General features: G+C 46.1%; 1 protein-coding gene across 1 annotated transcript in view; it reads left to right on the forward strand.

Annotated features, from left to right (window-relative positions):
* LOC121591581 (transcription factor btd-like) overlaps positions 1-15,796 on the forward strand; it is a 75,046-nt gene extending 59,250 nt beyond the window's left edge. Inside the window, exon 2 of the mRNA XM_041912274.1 lies at positions 1,010-15,796. Coding sequence (XP_041768208.1) covers positions 1,010-2,895 — 1,886 coding nt within the window. The 3' untranslated portion in view covers positions 2,896-15,796. The remainder of the gene's footprint in view (positions 1-1,009) is intronic.
* Positions 15,797-19,191: the final 3,395 nt, after the last annotated feature.

The following is a 19,191-nucleotide window of genomic DNA, read 5'->3' on the forward strand; positions in this document are numbered from 1 at the left end:
GAGAAGAAGGATTCCACGGTCCACGGCACACAAGCGACGACCGCATCGAAGAGTCAACGCAGTTCCATCATCGACCGAGCAACGGTGGGGAGGCGGTAGTGAGGCAGAACGTTTTATTCTTGCGGTCAGACGAAGCCAAAACCCAAACGAATCAAATGTTAGTGAAATGGCGAAATGGAAATGGGAGAACGGGTGGGTATGGAGCACACATGCAGAGAGTTTTCTTTGCCTGAAAGGATCTGCCCGGCGACCACGTATGAATGGGGAATCGTCCAGCGTGTCGTGCGCGGCGGGTTGTTGTTTGGCGTCTGTGGAAAACATCTTCAGCCGCTCATTGCGTGTTCCGAATGCTGTTCTTCGGTTGAAGATGCCCCCCAAAAAAAAAGGAGAGTAAAAGGGGTCGTGGTGCGGCACTGCAGTAAACGGTGCAACGTGACCAGTGGAGTGTGTGTGTGTGTGTACAGGGGTAAGAGCAATACATATAGCTCATCGTGTTGATTTTGGGACGGAGTGGAACGACTCAGCAAAGGCAGCAGACCGTTGCAATGCTTGCAGCCGGTCTGTGCATTCGGATGGAATTGGATTGTTTTTCGTCTGGGTGCAGAAATCCCTGCCCCGTCCAGAAGCGACTCGCCGAGCAGTAGAGTGGGGAGATTTATAGCACTGACGCATAGTCAGCTGCTGGGGATGAGGATGGGGATGGGAGGCAAAGGGGGTTGGTCGCTTTGATGACGACTGTTGCTTCCACTGGCGACGCTGGGCTCGTTCCAAATGCCGGATTTACGACTTTGGGGAGCAACTTCGCCAAACATCGGGCCAATGAAGTCGGCAGTCTGACTGCACTAGGACGACTACGACCTGATGACGTTTGTCATTCGTTCTCTTTCTCTCTCTTTATTGATTGATACAGCACACTTTAAGCAGAGCTGTTGGCTGGTGTGCCTTCTATTCCCAATTTCCATGACACTAATCGTCTCTTTTTGTTTGTCTTTGTGCCCCTCGATTCCAGGTTACGGTCAGGACATTACGCATCACTTTACCGCCTACCTGCCAAAGCTGGACCCGGAGTCTTCAAGCTACCAACAGCAGCAACAGCAGCAACAACAACAGCAGTCCTCTTCACAGCAACAGTTCGTCGCACTCGCCCCTGTCCAACACTGTGCAGCACCTGCAACCGCCTCCTCCGCCTCACCGCCAGCTGCGCCCAGTGCCGCCACGGACAGTCCACAGCGCTCCCCCACGCAGAAGAAGTCGCTCGCGATGTGCTTCACCAGCACCGGGACTGCCCTCTCGCTCCCGCCCAAGAAGAAGGACATCTACCGGCCGTACTCGCTGGACGACAGGCCACCCCGACCGAGCTACGAGCTGCGCATCCCGGCCGAGGAGGACCTGCACGCGGCCCACGCCATCCTGGACCTGAGCGCGTCGACGGCTTTCCTACCGCCGCCGGCACCGCACCAACTGCTCGCCCAGCAGCAACCGCCCTCGCCCTCGGTGCAGCAATCCAACCCGGCCCCGGTGGTGCTAGTAGTGCCCCCGAAACCTGCCACCGTCGAGCCCGACCGGCGGCCGCTTCAAGCACATCCTCAGCAGCAGCCCCAGCAGCAGCAGCAGCAGCTTCATCAGACGGCTTCACCCCCGCCCCTACCGCTGCAGTCACCGCCCGCGACAACGGTACCGCACGCCCTCGGCTCGCCGGAGCAGAACGAGAACCGCAACAGCACCAACACGCTGCCCGGGTACGCGGCGCACGATGCCACCAGCATGGACTCGTCCTCGGACGAGCTGGGCCAGTCGGCCGAATCGTCCGACTCGGAGGGCCGGAACGGGTCGAAAACGGTCGCCTACACGTACGAGGCGTTCTTCGTGAGCGATGGCCGGTCGAAGAAGAAGATGGCCGACCCGAAGACGGCCCTGGAGAACAAGGCCAAGTACACGTGCACCGAGTGCGGCAAGCAGTACGCCACCTCGAGCAATCTGTCGCGCCACAAGCAAACGCACCGCAGCCTGGACTCGCAGTCGGCGAAGAAGTGCCACACGTGCGGCAAGGCGTACGTCTCCATGCCCGCGCTGGCCATGCACGTGCTTACGCACAAGCTGTCACACAGCTGCGGGGTGTGTGGGAAGCTGTTCTCCCGGCCCTGGCTGCTGCAGGGCCATCTGCGGTCGCACACGGGCGAAAAGCCGTACGGATGCGCACACTGCGGCAAGGCGTTTGCCGACCGGTCGAACCTGCGCGCCCACATGCAGACGCACTCGATCGACAAGAACTACCAGTGCGGTCGGTGTCACAAAACGTTCGCGCTCAAGTCGTACCTCAACAAGCATCTGGAGTCGGCCTGCTTCAAGGAGGACGGTGCGCCACAGTCGCCCCTGATGTCGCCGATGTCACCCGGCTCGCTGGACGGTTCCTCGCTGGACGATTTGCGATCGACGCCGCTGTCCGAGCGGCGCCAGCCGGTTGCGCTGAAGCGCGAGCGGAACGTCGATATCGAGGGCGACGAGTCGGACGACGCCATGGCGTGTCCGTCGCCCCTGTCACCGGTACCTCACCATCTTACCATCAGCCCGGGCGCCCCGAACGGTACGGGCAGCATCTTTGTGATGAAAAACCTCCAGTCCGCCGGTCGGCTGGCCGGTAGTGCATCGCCGGGCTCGGGGACGGCAGCGGCGGCGGCAGCGGCAGCAGCCGCAGCAGCCGCCGCTGTGCTCGGTCCGGGCGCCATCCTAACGACGACGACAGCGCATCAGCCCCATCACCACAGCCCGCATCAGCAGCACCATCCGCACCTCCAGCTACATCAGCACCAGCATCCGGCGGCGGCGGCGGCGGCTGCTGCGGCGGCCGCGGCGGCCGCTGCAGCCGTGCAGATAAACGTCAACTTTGCCGGGTAACCGGCGCAACAAGCGACGGCATGAAGCGGGATCGACGCGCGGCAACAATAACTCGTTTTTGCACTGCTGAATTGCATACATCTAGGCGCATTGAGGGCGCGCGGTTCGTAAGTAGTCACTTAAGCATTTGATTGTGTTTTTCTTTCCCTCAAACTAAACTTCACATCGAGCGTTATTGCAAGCGGGCTCACAGTTACGCAAGCCTGCTTCAGAGCGAAGATGGGGAACATAAACAAACGTACACAGACAGAGAGAGAGAGAGGAAGAAAGAGAAATACTATTCCAACTGTAGCAAAACGAGATAGCGATCGCAAAACAATAGATCATTTTGTGCCCCTCCCCGCTCTCGAACAGCATACAACAACAGCTACACGGTGTTGTCTAGTATTCCCCCTCACTCCCACTTTTACCTAGTCATTACCATTAGTCATGCATATAGCAAACGTTTTAAATGAACCTCTTACTCTCTTTAAACAAAAAACGCAAACCAAACTCCCGAAAACAAAGCGCCGTAGAAAGAAAAATTGCAAAAGATTGGTTTAACGGAAGCAGGCTGACGCTGGATTCGATACCTAATGAAACCTTTATATACACAAAGTATATATATATACATATACATATATTATATTTACACCCTTATACATCTAACAAAACGAAAAAAAAGGAAAAATGGTAAAGAAACAAAGCAAACAGAAACCAGAGGTCCCCAAATGTCCTTAACTCCCACTTAGCACCTCCTCCACCAGTAGGAAACAGACTTGCATAGCGTCCCGCGCCGCGTAGACCGTAACAATTCAGGGTTTGAGCGAAAGCCGTAGACAGTTGTAGACAGTTATAGCGTGCTGGAGAGATGAGATAGGCGCGCGAGCACACAACTAAATAGGAAATACTGGAACCCGGTGCTCGGCATGTGTCTGTGTGTATAGTAAGAAGAGAAGAAAACCTAAAGCAATGCCACCAGCGACGAACCTGTCGGAGCTGCGTATGCGTCCTGTGCAATTCGATTCAATTAACTTACTACTACGATTCAATTAATTTTTGCGGGCCTAAGCTGGATCTGTGTGATGCGGTGCCAGAGACTCACACAGATTAATTACCGCATTAAGGTGGAAAAGATCAAGCATATGTGCCCGGTCCAGCCCGCGCACGCAGATCGGTATGATGTGCTCTTATTTATCCTCTCTAGTTCTATTGCATTTAACGCGTAGTGAAAAACACAAACACCCCAAACACACACTTCCACACGCATACACACAACACACAAGCAACTAGTAAGCAGCAAGTCAGCAATTACTTTCTACATAAGCTAAACTTTAGAAATTCCTATCCTAAAACAAGAAGAAAAACACACACAAATGAAGCAACGTTAAAAGTATATTAAGGAAACGCTACAGCAACACTAAAGTGCTGGCAAGATGGCGGGAGTAAAAATGCTACCGCAAGTTGAAAACGAATAGCAATGGCAGCATGTGCAGTAACAGTAACAGCAATAAGAGAGTTTTATAACAGGGAAATGAAAAGCAAAGCAAAGCAGTAATGGAGAAGATGATTAACAAAACCTCTAAAACCATTCATTGACATATTTTCGACAATGGCGAAAAGCAGCTCCAATCCACTTTATTTATATAATTTAACGTTCATGCGTCACTTTACCATTTCCTACAGGTTTATGTTTCCCCGCACGGCAAAAGCCCGCTGACTCATTATCAGCAAGCAGAGGGTGACGGGAGGGGGGGAGGCAAATGGCTTGATTTGAGCTCGCACGGCTCGCATCATAAATCTTGCACTAATCTAATCGTCACCTTCGGTCCGGGGCGTGAAGAAAACATATATTTTTCACCCTTCACCTGGGAACCGGTTGTTTTTTTTCCCGGGGGCAGCGAGCGAGTGTCCTAGTCACGTCACGCCATGTAGGGTGTGTACAGTTACGTGTGCCGTGGTGGTGGGAAGAATGGGGTGGCAAATGGATCATTAGTGTCCGAACGCCAGCCGAGGGCCACCCACGGCTGTAACCAGCGGCAAAACACGGGGTAAGGTGTTCTACCTAGGACACAACTGAACGCTTGACGCTCTTGCTGGAGTGGATGTTCGCGTCAAAACGGGTGGGAAATTCGCTTTATTTTAAAGTCACTCACATTAATCAAAGTCACCGTGTTGATGGTTCCCTTTTAATTTCTATTTTTTACACGGCACTCAAAAAATGTAACATAAAGAGCAATTAAATATGAAGCAACACGAAGCAATTGAACGATCATCATCATCATCATCATGGCATAAGTAAACTTGTTAAGTAAAAGTTTTAAACATCACCAATACGTCCATTAAGGAAAGGAATCGTGAACAAGGAAGCAGAAAAGAAAAGCGGTAAGTCCAACAAAACAAGTTATTGTTTCTAAACCAATTTCAAATATTTTGGTTCAAATAAAAACAAAATCAAATTAAATAAAAAAAGAAAAATTATAACAAAATGAACTCAAGTCAACTTAGTTTAAAACGAAAAGCAGTAAACCGTAGAACGATATGCTGCAGCAAATCAGATTTGCGATTCATAGCCTCAAAAAGAGAAACAAATAAACAAACAAGAACAATGGAAATGAAAACTTTCAAACTTTCAAGAGAGAGGAACCCCTTTCTTTCCTTAACTATGTTAAAAGCACCTTAATGATAAAAAAAACACGTTTAAAGCAATGCTTAGAGTAAATGAGAACGAGAGCGCAGGAGAGCGAAGAGCGAAAAGTGAATTACTAAAGCAATAATGAAAACTTTCGATCTCAACTATTAACGCTTGGCAATAACAAATAACAAACGGTGAACAAGAATGTGTGGAGTATATGGGTTAAAGTGTGAACGAGCGAAAACGATAAGGCCATACTGTTAACAGTGTTTTAGTTTGTACCTTTTTGGGCAGCTGTTTTGGGTGGTTGGGGGTAGAGGGCGCGAACATCAGGAACAAATGCAAAAGAGTTTTAAGCAAGTTAGCAAGCTAGGCAAAGCACTGTGTAAAGATGGCGTAGTTTTGTAAGCATTGTAGAGAATTACTTTTTCATCGATAAGCTCCTAGACACTAGCAATGTACTTAACAACACGCAAAATGAAAATCTAGTCTTCATCTAGTCCGTAACTGGTTTGGTTCGTAGGTTTACTTTCCCGCTGACGGAGGCAGCAGTTCTCAGCGCCCCTCAGCAACCCTTTCTACCGCTACTGCGTAAGAAGTTCGTCTGAATCTGTCGTGAATCAACTCTTGATCTGTCTGCATTACCTCTGCGTACTCCTCTAGTCTGCATTTAACGATTTTAACAATACTAACTTATGGTTTCTGCTCAAAGATGTTTGATTTATAATAGCGCAATTTAATATTTATTCCTTTTGTAAAATGCACAAATCGTAAGCAGCTTCTTTTATTGAGCAATATCAAACAATTACTTAAGTTACTTATAAACTATTTAAGCCTTGTTTTTAGAACTTCTAGTCGTACACATTGTTAGAACCAACATCTTAATCCTATTTTTAACTCATTCCTATGTGTATCTGAATATCCTGAGCAGTTTAATTTCCTTTAAAACATATTTATACACTCCTTCACGTTAGGTGTCACTTGAAATGCAAAGGACATGGCAATGCAACGAGAGAAAACAAACAACGATTAGAGCAAAAGAAAAGAAAAAAAACGAAAACAAAAAAACACCCCCGATGCAACGACATTCTGAACGAAGTAGCAAACGTTTCTGAAACAACGAATTAGGACATAAGCAAACAAGAAATCGTGTACTGTAAATATTTAACTCCACAGCTCCACAGTGAGGTCCATGAGCATATGCATGAGGGCTTCGGAGAGGCTACAGGAAGCAATCGGATGAGAATGTGAATGTTCCTGCTCATAGTAAAACACACACACACACACACACACACACACACACACACACACACACACACACACACACACACACACACACATACATTTGGCCATGCAAACGGCAAAGTAATGCGGGCCTGTGAAGTGTGTGCTGAAGCAAACTATTGCTAAAGAAAACTCTTCCGTTCCGAGGCTGATGGTAGTTTTTGGAAGACACTTCCGTGTGATCCAAAACCCCTGCCTTCAAAACCTGTAAGAGTGTGTATGTGTGTGAGTTTGGCTGTGAGTACGAGAGCATGTATGTGTGTATAGATGAGAATGTGCGTGAATGGAAATGGGGGAAAATGGGGAAGCATTTACTTAAAACTCTACACTCTACACACGAGAGCACTTGGTGCAGGACGGTCGGGCGGCACAGGAAACCGGAAGCTCTTAGCAAAAGACTGCTGAAGCATCCTTTGATGATCAGCTCAGGCAGGCCAACGTGCCGGCGTTTTCTTGAAAAGATGCTGAAAACGATTAAAGTTGTTTAATTAAAACTAGTTTTCGCCCGCCACTCCCGACGGCCTGCCTGCCGCCAATGCAGGATGTTTGCCGGTGACGTCGACGCTGCCATCCCGGCTTGAAGATACACGGCCTACATCCGGCGTTGAGGAGGAACTCTTATGATAGTCCCTTCCCACCACACCTACGATTACACTCAGTGAGTGTAGTGAGCGAGTGAGTGAGTGAGCAAGTAAGGGAATTGAAACGAAACATTTTTTCATTTTACGAACCAGTTCGTTTTAAAATAGCAAAGTTTCTTTTCTTCTTTTGACTAACTTCCGGGATGCTTTTTTTTGGTGAGCAGGGCGGGAAGGCTTGCTTGGATGTACGAAGCATTGTCGCTTTCAGTCGCTGTCGTTGTCATCGTGGCGCGTGTTGTGCGAGGAAAGGAAGTTGATTTTATTTGCTTCCGTCGTAAATTGCCATTCATGAAGCGTTTGCTGCGGTTGCTTCAGACGCAGACACGTTGATTGATTATTGACAGTGGAAGATTTTTTCGGATGGCGTCTTTTCGCTGGCAAGTTTGCGCTGCGAGAAGGAAAGCCGCGGCGCAATAGATGGAGGCCTTTGTGGTGCACTTTTTATTCTCTCTCAGTAATACAAAAGTTGTATCGTCATGTCTAAAGGATGGAGAAAAAAACCGGTGCAGACATTTTTCTCTTATTAAAAAGTAACACAAGACTGTCGCCCAATCTAGCCACAACAGAAAAAAATAATAACTCTGTTCATTTGGAAATGCCAACGTCACCTGTAGGCAGTGCCCAGCGCCAGACTAGCCATTTAGCCGGAAGTGAGGGAAAATGATTCTCATAAACGAACTTCCGTTTTGTCCGTCCACGTCAGGGCGCACCGACAAGTCGTCACCAATTTGTCAAATCGTCATATTTTTTTCGCCTTGATGAAGCGAGCAGAATTTTAAAAAAAAGTCCTCAAACGTCCTTCCGTCACTTTTGCCATTTTCCTTCCGGCCACGGCCGCTCGCCTGGCGTAAGATGTTTGCACCTGAAGAAATTGGAAAATAGGGCACAAAGACACACTCACACAAAAAAAAAAAACACTGACCAAGAGCAAAAGTGAGGACGATTACTTCGTTATCTTGATGGAATTTAATTGGACACTGGGCCGCTGTGTACCGAATGGTGACGATTCCTCTGCAAATTGATAGCGCCGAAGGAACGACAAGAGAAGGACAAATTGTGGCCTACGGCAATGGAAGACAACAAAACGTTGAAAGCTGTCCTGCCTTTTTTTTTTGCTCTCCTCTTCGCCATTCCGTGTGATGAGATGTCCAACAAGTGACAGGATGCTCATTAGCAAGGGAAGATTAAAGGGAAGCCGGAGCGATCGTGTTTTAAAAGCAAAAATGTAGACGAATGTTCGTGTGGTTGTGTAGAGTTTCCCCCATGAGTGTGTATGAGTGTGTGAATGAAATGAATGGAATTAAATGTATGTGTACCACGTAAGATATTACTAGCGAGCCAAGTTTTGATAGTGTTTCATTTGTCGCGTTTTTTGCAAACGATTGTCAGCGCAGGTGATTGACTAGGTGCCACACCCCATGACAGTCGTTTGTTTATAGTTTCGGTCTCTCTTCTCTCGACGAAGCAGCTACTGCTCCCTGGTGCAGGTGAAATTGTAACAGGACAGTACTGCTTCAACGAGTAGGTGGGTAAAACGTGCAATATATAAGGAAAACAGCATTAGTAAGTATGCGTAAGGATGCGATCGTGTTCGAGAAGAATGTATAGGAAGAACCACCAGGCAGGCAGTAATCTAGTAGTAGTTTTATGTAAAACCATTCAAACGTTCCGTTCACTTACACCTAAGCTACTTATCCTTCGCCCAACTTTCTGTACAGTCAATTATAAGAATGCGGTTACGTTGGTACAACGATGCACACACACAATTACAGCAAGTAAGAAATCGCAAGTACGGCAGGTCCCTACCGACGCCATCTTTGGCAACGATTGTCAATTCGTTTCGTGGTCTCTCTAACCTATAAGTGACATTAGTGACGTTTAGTAACTTTTTGAGGTTGCGTTTGGGACGGGTGTGATGAGAAGCCCGTGAAACCCGTTTTGCTTCACCTCTAAATCCTAGCGGGCCTAAATTAGCGTTAGCGTTACTGGTAGTACAAGCGGCTGGCTGGAGCTGATGCCCAGCGGACCATACCCAGCACAAGTTCGCGGCGCAAACGAGCAAACTATCTAATCATTATATGCTGTATTTAATCATTAAGTTAGAAGAAGGTGCTAGATCCTTCCTTCACACAACAAACAAGCAATTGAATTGAAAAGAGAGAAACCTAGAGAGAGAGAGAGAGAGAGAGAGTGTACATTCTAGTCATTCACACAAGGAAGATGTAATTTCAAACACGAAACAGCTTTCAAATGATCTCTGCAAATAACGCCCAAAAGCTTCGAAGTACGAAACAAATGTGGTAGCGCTGTAAATAGACTTCTCCATAGTGTGGAGAATGTAAAAAGTTAACGAGTAGTATGAATTTTACAAGACTTGAGCGGTTTGAGAAGAAGGGAAGAAACCATAAAACACAATTTTAAGAAAACGCATACACTCCTCCCCGCGTGTGCATGGCGTTTGCGTTAGAGAAAAACTATCTAGTACTGTTTTCACTTATACTTTTCTCTGTTTACTAAAGCACAAGTAGAAGCTAGAACTTTAGTGCCAGTACCGTGGTATCGAAGCGGACGGGCGGGGTGAACGCTTAACCGCAAGCAAATACCAAATACTCACACAGCAAACGCGAAGTGATCGCGCAACGTGCTTCATCACTTCGCAGCCAATTTTAAATCAATTTTCCCCGGGATCATCGCTGAGGTAGTGGTTCGTGGTTCGGGTTGGATGCAGAGAGTTCGATTACATTCCCAGTAGTGTTAGTAGAGCTCTCTAGATCCCGCTAGTGATAAGCAAACTGAACGCATAAGCAATTGTAAATAAGCAATATCTATACACAAGTAGACGCGTGGATGAGTGGATGAGACGAGCAAACTATAATTATTGCAAAAAAGGGGCAAAACATCATCTTAATACGTAGTGCTACATACATGCTATTCGTAGTGTATTGATTGATTCCTTTCCTTCTCTCTAACTCTCTTCCTCATCGCATTCAATAAAACGAAGGTATATATTTGAGCATATACACACATACAAGTATATAAAACCTTGCAAAAACAGTTAAGCAGTTTAGCAGAAAACATTCCTTATCCCGCTTGTCCTCGGATTGGGCCGATGCTGACTTTTAATTGAATTCCATCGTAGAGTAGTTGTTGCAGAGGGAGGGATAGGTGAAGCGCGTGATGATGATGGTGGAAATAAAGACAAATATTTTTATACTGATGCAAGCAAACAGTTTAACGTGAAACAGAAGAGTTGGAAGCAGCAAAAAATGAACAAGAATTGACAAAACAAAACCCAGTGATGCAGGACAAAAAAATGCGGACAAAATGGCGTATTGTTTCGGTTGTTTAACTTATTGTGTAAAAATTAACTTGTAAAAAAAAGACATTTAAAAACGCCAATGACAAAACGGATGCAAACGAAAGGAAAACTCAGACTAAAACTAGTTCAACAGTGCGCGTGAATTGATGCGCACGTTATTGAAGCCGGAGGAAAATGATCGAGTTAGCACCGAGTTGAATGCGTAGTTTGCGTAGAGTTTCTATTACACACAAACACTATATACTGAGTATAATATGAAACACACACACACACACACACACACATAGAAACACAAATACAGAAAAAAAACTACAAACACGACAACGCAAAACAAAACATAAACAAACGCAAATATATTATATTCTATTATTATACATTGTATGATTATTATTATTATCATTATTATTATTACTATTATTATATTGCTGATTGATTGATTGCAATTATTGATAGTGAGCGTACGCTGAACAAAGCTAAGCGAGATAAGCAAAAACAAACAAAAACAAAAGAAAACTCCTCCCCCACGAGTGGTACAGGAAAACATTTAAAGTGGATGAAATATAGTGAAAACATTTGAAAACGTTTATAAAAGCAAAACATCAGTTGTGTGATTGTGTGTTTTATTTGATTTTATGTTATTATTATGTTTTGTTGGATTTTATCGATCTTTGGTTTGATTTTCCAGTACATCCAAATTGGAAAGAAACGGTTTTGGCAAAGTTAAGCAAAAAGAGCAAAATTAAGAAAGAAAAAACCTAAGACAATGGTATTTTTATAATTAATTTGGTTCAAAATTTAAACGTCGGTAAGTAAGCGCAATGAGACGCTCAATTCTTTATTTTAAAATGCATCGGCACAGCTGCACGGTTCGATAAAGTTTGCGCTAGCTAGGTTGAAGTTGAATTTTTGCTTTCTTTTTGTGGGTAATTTTTAAACTCTTTTGTTGTTTTTCATTAGATTTTGGTAAAAGGTATTGGAAGCTGTTTGCCAACTCATAAAAAAATATTTTTATTATTTCTGACGGCAGTGGTACGGTAAAAAGTTCCTCCTAGCTTGAAAGTAGAATGTAGAAAGTAATTTAACATAAAAATTGTAAAACGTAGAAAAAAAAGAAAAGTTTCACAATCATATGAAACAATTTGTCGCTCAGCTTCATTATGATTTGTGTGCGATTTGCTTTGATTTTTACGTTGTTTTTTCTTGTATCTATCATATTTGCGCTTGTACAATTTCCGCTTTCCTCACACATACATAAAACACTTACAGCTACAAAACTACTCACGCATTGTAAAATATCATGCAAAAGGAGATATAAAGCAGTAGCAAGTACGTTCTTTCACACAAGCATGCCTCTTTATGAACGATCACACCGAACCTTTCATCAAGCGGGCAGAAGCGCGCTTTAATAGACGCGTACCCATTAGCATTAAACATTCGGCGAAACGTTTCAGCCTCCCGCTCTTCAGTCATTAAACAATTCCACCAGGATCAGGCTGTACCAGCCGCGGCACACCTTCAACTACTAGATGAAGTCTTGCGTCTTGCGTTCAGCAGGTTTTTGGAGCGGTGGAGAAAGTTTTGCGCGCATCTATTATTGCAAGCTTTTAATTGTATAGCAGAAACACACACACGCACACGCATCATCCCTCCAAGAACTCTGCTGACAGGCACACGATATATTAAAGACGTTCTGCTACCAAAGGCTGCTAATTTATGAAAGCTCTACCGAAATTGATTGACATCAGAATGGAAACGGATCTTCCCGCTGGATGGTGGCAGTTGGAAAAGCGGGGCCTTTTGTTATGCTTAGACGTCGCTGTCTACTGCTTAGACGACACGCTCCCGCACACCGTTTTCCCACAGGTCAGGGGGTTTTCCCTCTAAATCCTGTCCTGAAATATGAAGCTACTTAAAGTTTAGGATTAAGCACGACGAGCAGCCGCGCTCACGTAGCATTATCAGGAAGCTTCCCTCCCTGGAAGATGGGAAAGGGTGGGATCAATTCTCGGCAGTCCGGGCAGCGGGCTCATCGTCTTTCGCTGTCTTAGTGCGGTGCCCCAAGATGAAGTCATGATTAATTGTTGATTTTGATCCTACCTCCCATCGCAGCATCGCCCTTGTGTGTGTGTGTGTGTGTGTGGATGTGTTGTCTTGCGCCCTGTCTTGCACGGGAAGCCACCAAAAACCACCACCAACAAGCGTCCTGTGAATGCTTCTCGTAAGTTTCCTGAATAAATGTCGCTACTAATTCGTATTAATTAACTGACTTCCTAAACTTCCGCTCCCGCTCACTGTGTCCTGTCCGCGTGGCGTGGACCATCCTATCATTTTCCACCTCATTCACCGACTATGGATGGACGGGATCTCTCTCCCTCTCTCTCTCTTTTTCTCCCCCCCTCTCTCTCTCTCTTTCTCTCTCTCTCGCTCTCTCTCTCTCTCTCTCTCTCTCTCTCTCTCTCTCTCTATATCGTTGCTTGAACGAACACGGAGACACGGGAGCAAAAGTATTCCTCCAGACGCGTGAGGCCTTTGCAGGAATGAAGGAGCGACTGACGCTGGTTCCCCACCGGGTTCGGTGGGTTGTTAACGAGAAGGCATCAAGCCCGGTAATTTATGTGAATTATTGATGACTCAAACATTTGTTTGTGTCGGTGAGCTTCCGTTGGTTGTGTAGGCACTCCAAGCGGGAGCGAACCTGCTCGAAAAGTGTCCCAGCATGAAGACACTCTCGATGTTTGCGGAGCTCAGAATGTCCGTGTGTGGCGTGCGAGTGGCATCGAATCGGTAATTAATTTAGTGTTCTATTAGCTAAATACTATACCGTCACCCACTGCCCCCTGTCGCTGTTTTGAAAATCAAAGGTGCAAAGTGTCTGTGATACATTCCAAGATACCTCCCAAACGCACCAGATCATGATTTGAGACACACAGATTGCAGAAGCGATACACAAGAGGGTTTTGGGTGGAATAATTGGAAGAAGTCATCCTGGAGTGCAGCCTGGATTCGCTCCATAAATGTCAATTAGTTGCGTGGTTTCGCCCGAAGCCCCGTAAGGACTCGTTCCCCCGGAATAATCGAAGCGCGAACGCGAAGATCCCAATAGGTAGTGCCAGCGTCTGTACGTATACGGTGGTAACACTTGGAGCAACACCATTCGGAAGTGTGCGTCCATTACGCGTCCTTCCAATGTATTGCCCGTGGGTCTGTTGGCTTTATCTGATTCTAGAAGGGACACCTCGAATTCGGGACGATTTTTAACCAAACACATGTATTGCCCGCTCTTTGCTAGGCGGGCCATGTGCGAAGTGCTTTGACGATGGGGCAGACGTTGCAGACAATTTCCTATCCCGTGTCTGTTTCTCTCTGTGTTTCGCGCACCGACCGCGAACGTGCTCGGCAGTCCGTCTTCCGGTGGGAGTTGCGTTTTATTTATCGCCTCACGCTTACGCGAGCTGGTATAATTTATGAAGGTCTAGTGCTAGCGAGCTAGACCGTTTGACCGTCTGTTTTTATCGGCTCACTACGCATTGCCATACTTGTTGCACGTACGTAGTAATGTGGTCGCTGGAATTGCTCCTGACAAGCAACTATAGTTACGAAACGGTGGGCTGCTTTGTATGGAAGTAGGCTGGGTAGGAAAGGTACAATTGTGTCATTCCCAAACGTTAGCAATACGTTTGGTCGGTTTACTATTGTGTTAGCGATTAGCGTTGATTGCACAACAACTCGTTGCCGGTACATACGTGTTAGTTGAGAATGACTTCTACCTCAGTGTGGAGTCACTTTAATCCATTTGCTACATAGAGTGGTTTAAAATAGAATTTTCATTGTTTTCTATTTAATGTTCTTCGTAGTAGTACTACTCAATTCTAACAGATGGCGCTGCTTGATACTCAGCGCAAGAGTATACCAATAGCACAATCAAAAAACCTTGATAAGCGCAACCCTGTTCTTAACCTGACAGTAAAGTAAACCCCTCTAGAAATACACTTTATCCGCATTTCCTGCCGCATTGCTGCACTTATTCAATGCTTTTGCACAGTAAAATAATGTATAAACTCCTTCCCCTGTGCGAAAACTTCTTCCATAATTATAGATATTTAAACATTTAATGCACCCGAACCCTAATTTTGCCGAGCGCTGCTTGCAGTCTACTCGAGAGCGCTCCGTTGTGTAAACTTCTTCAAAAACTCATCAGCAGACACTTCCTATCCTATCTCTTTCACATATATTCACACACACATACTCACGCCCTGAAGAACAATTTTCGAACAAGGATCAAACTTTATCTCCCTGCACTCATACACTCTCACACCTTGCCCCGCCCTACCCGCACCAAAAGGGCCGAAGCGAGCAATCAAATTTCACTTCTGCAGCCACTAATCATCGCCAAACTGCAGACAAAGTGCAATTTAATCCACCGTCCACTGCACCACTCCGCGCGGCCCGGTTTTCCCCCTTGCCAACTGCATTTTCCATCAGTTTTTTTTTTTTTTTTGGCGGGCCCAACTCTGCTAGCGACGAACCTCGGGAATGCACTCCGATACGTATAGCTATCGATTGGTTTAACGCTCGAGAGGATATTTTGTGGTACATTTTCTGCAAATCCGCAGCGCTCAACACACACACTCACATGCAGGCGAATGGCGAATGATGGGGCGGTGTAGGAAGGTTGCAGTTGCAACGAGCCAAGCACGCCGCATGCATCTGCAATGAGCACATTTGCCGTTGGCGGCGCAATTGGAAGGCTGGAAGCATGGAGAGTCAAGGCACACACACACACACACACACGTCTCTCGACAACCTGCTTTCGATTCGGAGCCAAAAAGTGGAAGTGCAACCGTGTGCCAAAAACGCCAACCGCGTGCTACCTCCCTTGCCCCATACCTTATCCCCTCCCCATGGGTTTTGCGGGAATGAGCGCGCACCTTTTTCCGGGACATGGTCGCTCGATCCTTGACAGAAGGTGCCGGAATCACGGAATCGAAACAACAACACCCACCCACAAGAAGAAGAAGAAGAGCAAGAACGAGAAGGGAGGGAGAAAAAAACGCAGAAAGCCAATCAAAACGATATATTGGATTGGCAAGAGGTGAGAAGGGGTTTGAGGGCGTAGTAGAGATAGGAGGGAAGAGGGGGGAGACAGTGCGGTAAAGAAACTTAAAACAATGCCAACTACGGAAGGATTTAAGGATACTCCCAATTGGCAGTGGATGAGTTGCAAGCTGCAGCAGGCGTTGCAGCAGGCGTTCCTCGAGTGGATATTGGAGTAAACTTGTTCGGGGTTTATGGAATGCTGTTGGGCAATGGTGTTGTGAGGGGTGGATGAAGGAGAGAGAAGGCGGCTTTCACAAGATGGCTGACCGCAAACGGGTAGGGAGCACTGGACGACTGCAACCAGCTCGCAGGTGGCGGTCGCGCGACCGGAAAACCAGGTAAATTGCCGGAAGTGCAGGTGTTTCTTGCGATGCACCACGAGCGGGCGGAATTGGGGCTTGCGTATTTATTGGTGGTCAAAATTGAATGGGCAGAAGATGGGTTGCATTATTATTCAACGTGATAATTTGATAGGAAAATGTAGAGCAATGAGCATTATAATTTTAAGAACTGGGGGAAGAGAAATAATTTATGTTAAATAATGTATATGTTTGGATTTTTAGACTCGCAAATTATTATTTTTTCCCCTATGTTGCTAGAGCCTCTTCCATCACGTATCAACAGTTTTTATCTAAATAAAACCTTTATCTTTTAAATGAATGTTTGATAAAATTGAAAAAAGAGGTTCTTAAATTGGGAGAGTCATGCAAAAGTATTTGGAAAATAATTACAATTTATAATTTTTGAAATTTATAACAAAGTGTAATTTTGTATCCAATGGCGTCAAAAGGCTGAGTAAGAGTGAATAGATTACAAATCTATCATACTTTTATGATTCTTATATATTATAATTCTCTTAATTTTGTTATATTTTCATCGAAAAAGTCAAATATCAAATTAACAATCTTGCTTAGTTCAAACTTGATCAAAATAAGCCGTATGCTAAGCAATAGATCGTTATTTTCGTTTTCGTGCATTCACTAGCCCTCATAAACTTTCTTAACAAATGTATCTTAATTTACCCAATGTACCTATAATTGCCACTTTCCAAACCTCAAAATCAAAGCCCACCAGAGCACCAAAGCACGCCTTCGCGCTCGTCTCGTTTAGCAATCCGCAACACATCCGCCAACGACCAGTAAACCAACCAGGGTAATAGTAATTAAACCAATCGACAATCGTTCGCCGAGGGTTGCCTTTGGCGCATGCAGGAAGGATGCATCTAATCCTGCCGTTCACGCTTAGCGCCCGAGAATTGCTGGCCAGGCTTTGCGGAAGAAGCAACTGCTTTCAAAAGCCCCGTGTTCGCACCACCGGTATTGAAGTGGATTGTTTAAGCGCGTTAAGGGGTGCAGTAATGCTTTATGCTCATACACTGCTTCTGTACACACGGACACACGGACACAATTAGAGAGAAATGCAGCGAAGGTGGTAGAACGATAGTTTATCGTGTTTCGCAACGTGCAAGATGCAAGGCACAGCAAAAAAAAAAAAACGACTGCAACGGAGCGATGATAATCTTGTGCGGCTTCGCGATCAGCGCTAACGCACAAGCTTCCAAACCAATAAAGTGCTTCACCTTCACAAGGGTGCTGATGAATTGGTTTGTTTATGCGCGCACGGGAACCTTAAGACGTGTACGCAATCATGAAAGCAGTTTGCCGATGGCGTGGGTTCTGGTGCTACTGCCCGCCAAAGCTTAAGAGATTTCGATCACAACGACCACCGACACCACCATCGCCACCAGCCCGCAGCTAATTTATTAATTCTTCCAGGCGAAATTATCTTGAAAATTTATCAAACCCAGCTGCTTGTGCGTTCGATCCTGCAAGCAGTGCACAACCCAAGCAGACGACAGGCAAACATTGCATTGCACTGCAGCACCGATTTGCACCGTACTTCAATGCACCCCCGGAACGTGCAAATAGCGGAGATTAATTTGCATATGCACTGGGCACCATCGACTTCGAGGTCGGTCGCAAAAGCGTTATGCTGTGTGGGTCTAGTTCGGTGGGTTCCCGTTCGAACCCACCAAGTAAAGCGATACGCCCGGGTACGGAAGGCTTATGCACGTGCTGCGCCACAGTTTCTTCACCACAGGCAGGCTAGAGCGTCACTGGCTCACGCGGCTTTTGCATTAACAAATGGTTTCGATTCAATGAACCACCTACGCCATGGTGCGTTTTGCAGCCCATAGGCCCATTGTTTGCCTACCGAACGGTGCAGCCCGAGACAAAGAGTGGAAGCTATGCGAGTACCTCGACGGGAGTCACTTTCGGAAATTGTTTGTAATTAATATAACTGATTTATGAAGCGAGATCAATCGTGCACCGTGGTGCCCGCCGAACCACTGCTAAATCGACCACGGTGCAACCGGTGCATTCGTGCTGCAGGCTGCAACGGCAGTGAAAGTGAATTGTGCCAATGGGGCGAGCTTAAGCGGTTCGTTTTGTACTTGAATGCTTTATCAGCAGAGAGATGGGGAGGGAGAACAGTTTTACAAGTGCTGTAAAACGATGTTTTGTATTGGTATGTTTTAGCTGAGCTTAGTGTTATGGCTTGAGGTGATGAGGTCTATGAGTTGCGGCTATTGCTTTAAAAGGAGAAGCAATTATATATGAATTTCAACTTAAAAAGTATACTCTTTGTATGCTATATTGTACAGACACCACGAAAGGGCTTACTTTTGGCTGATTTTACAACCACTAGCCCCCCCTATTTGTTCATTTTGTACCCTTTCACTTTTCACTCGCTGCAAGGGAATTGTTTTGATTGATTTATGAATAAGACATGTGCACGTTTCAGGCCGGGCAAAAGAGGGATTAAACATTACCCACTTCTCTCCATCCGCTCCAAACCCTTATGCGCCCTCCCAACTGCCCCTTTACGCTGTCTCTTGCTATTATTTTACCATTTAACGTCACAAATGACCTCCGCCGAACCCTCGCTCACACCGACATTTTGTCAGAAAAACCGACAACCGAGTCCCGCACATCCCCATGCACACTTGCATTCGGTGCATCTTTACACCGAAAAAACCTTCCCCTTCCAGTGTGTGTGTCAATGTGGGGCGTGTTTTTGAAAACTCCCCACACATCCCAATCGCTGTGACTGGCGCGCGAGCGCGCTCAGCTCGAATCAGCTCGTGCTGTTTGATGGACAGGATTTTCATTAGTTGCAGCAACCGGAAAACCGGGGGGAAGATAGAGTAGTAGTTGGTTGGATCATGCAGTACCACATTTGGCGGTGCCAGTGCCCGTTGGACCAGTTAGTTGGCGAATGATTGATGTCGTAATTCGACTTTGGAATATTTCGTTTGTCATGTTGCACTTTTTGCCTGA

The sequence above is a fragment of the Anopheles merus genome, chromosome 2L (assembly GCF_017562075.2).
Source record: "Anopheles merus strain MAF chromosome 2L, AmerM5.1, whole genome shotgun sequence".
NCBI lineage: Eukaryota > Metazoa > Arthropoda > Insecta > Diptera > Culicidae > Anopheles > Anopheles merus.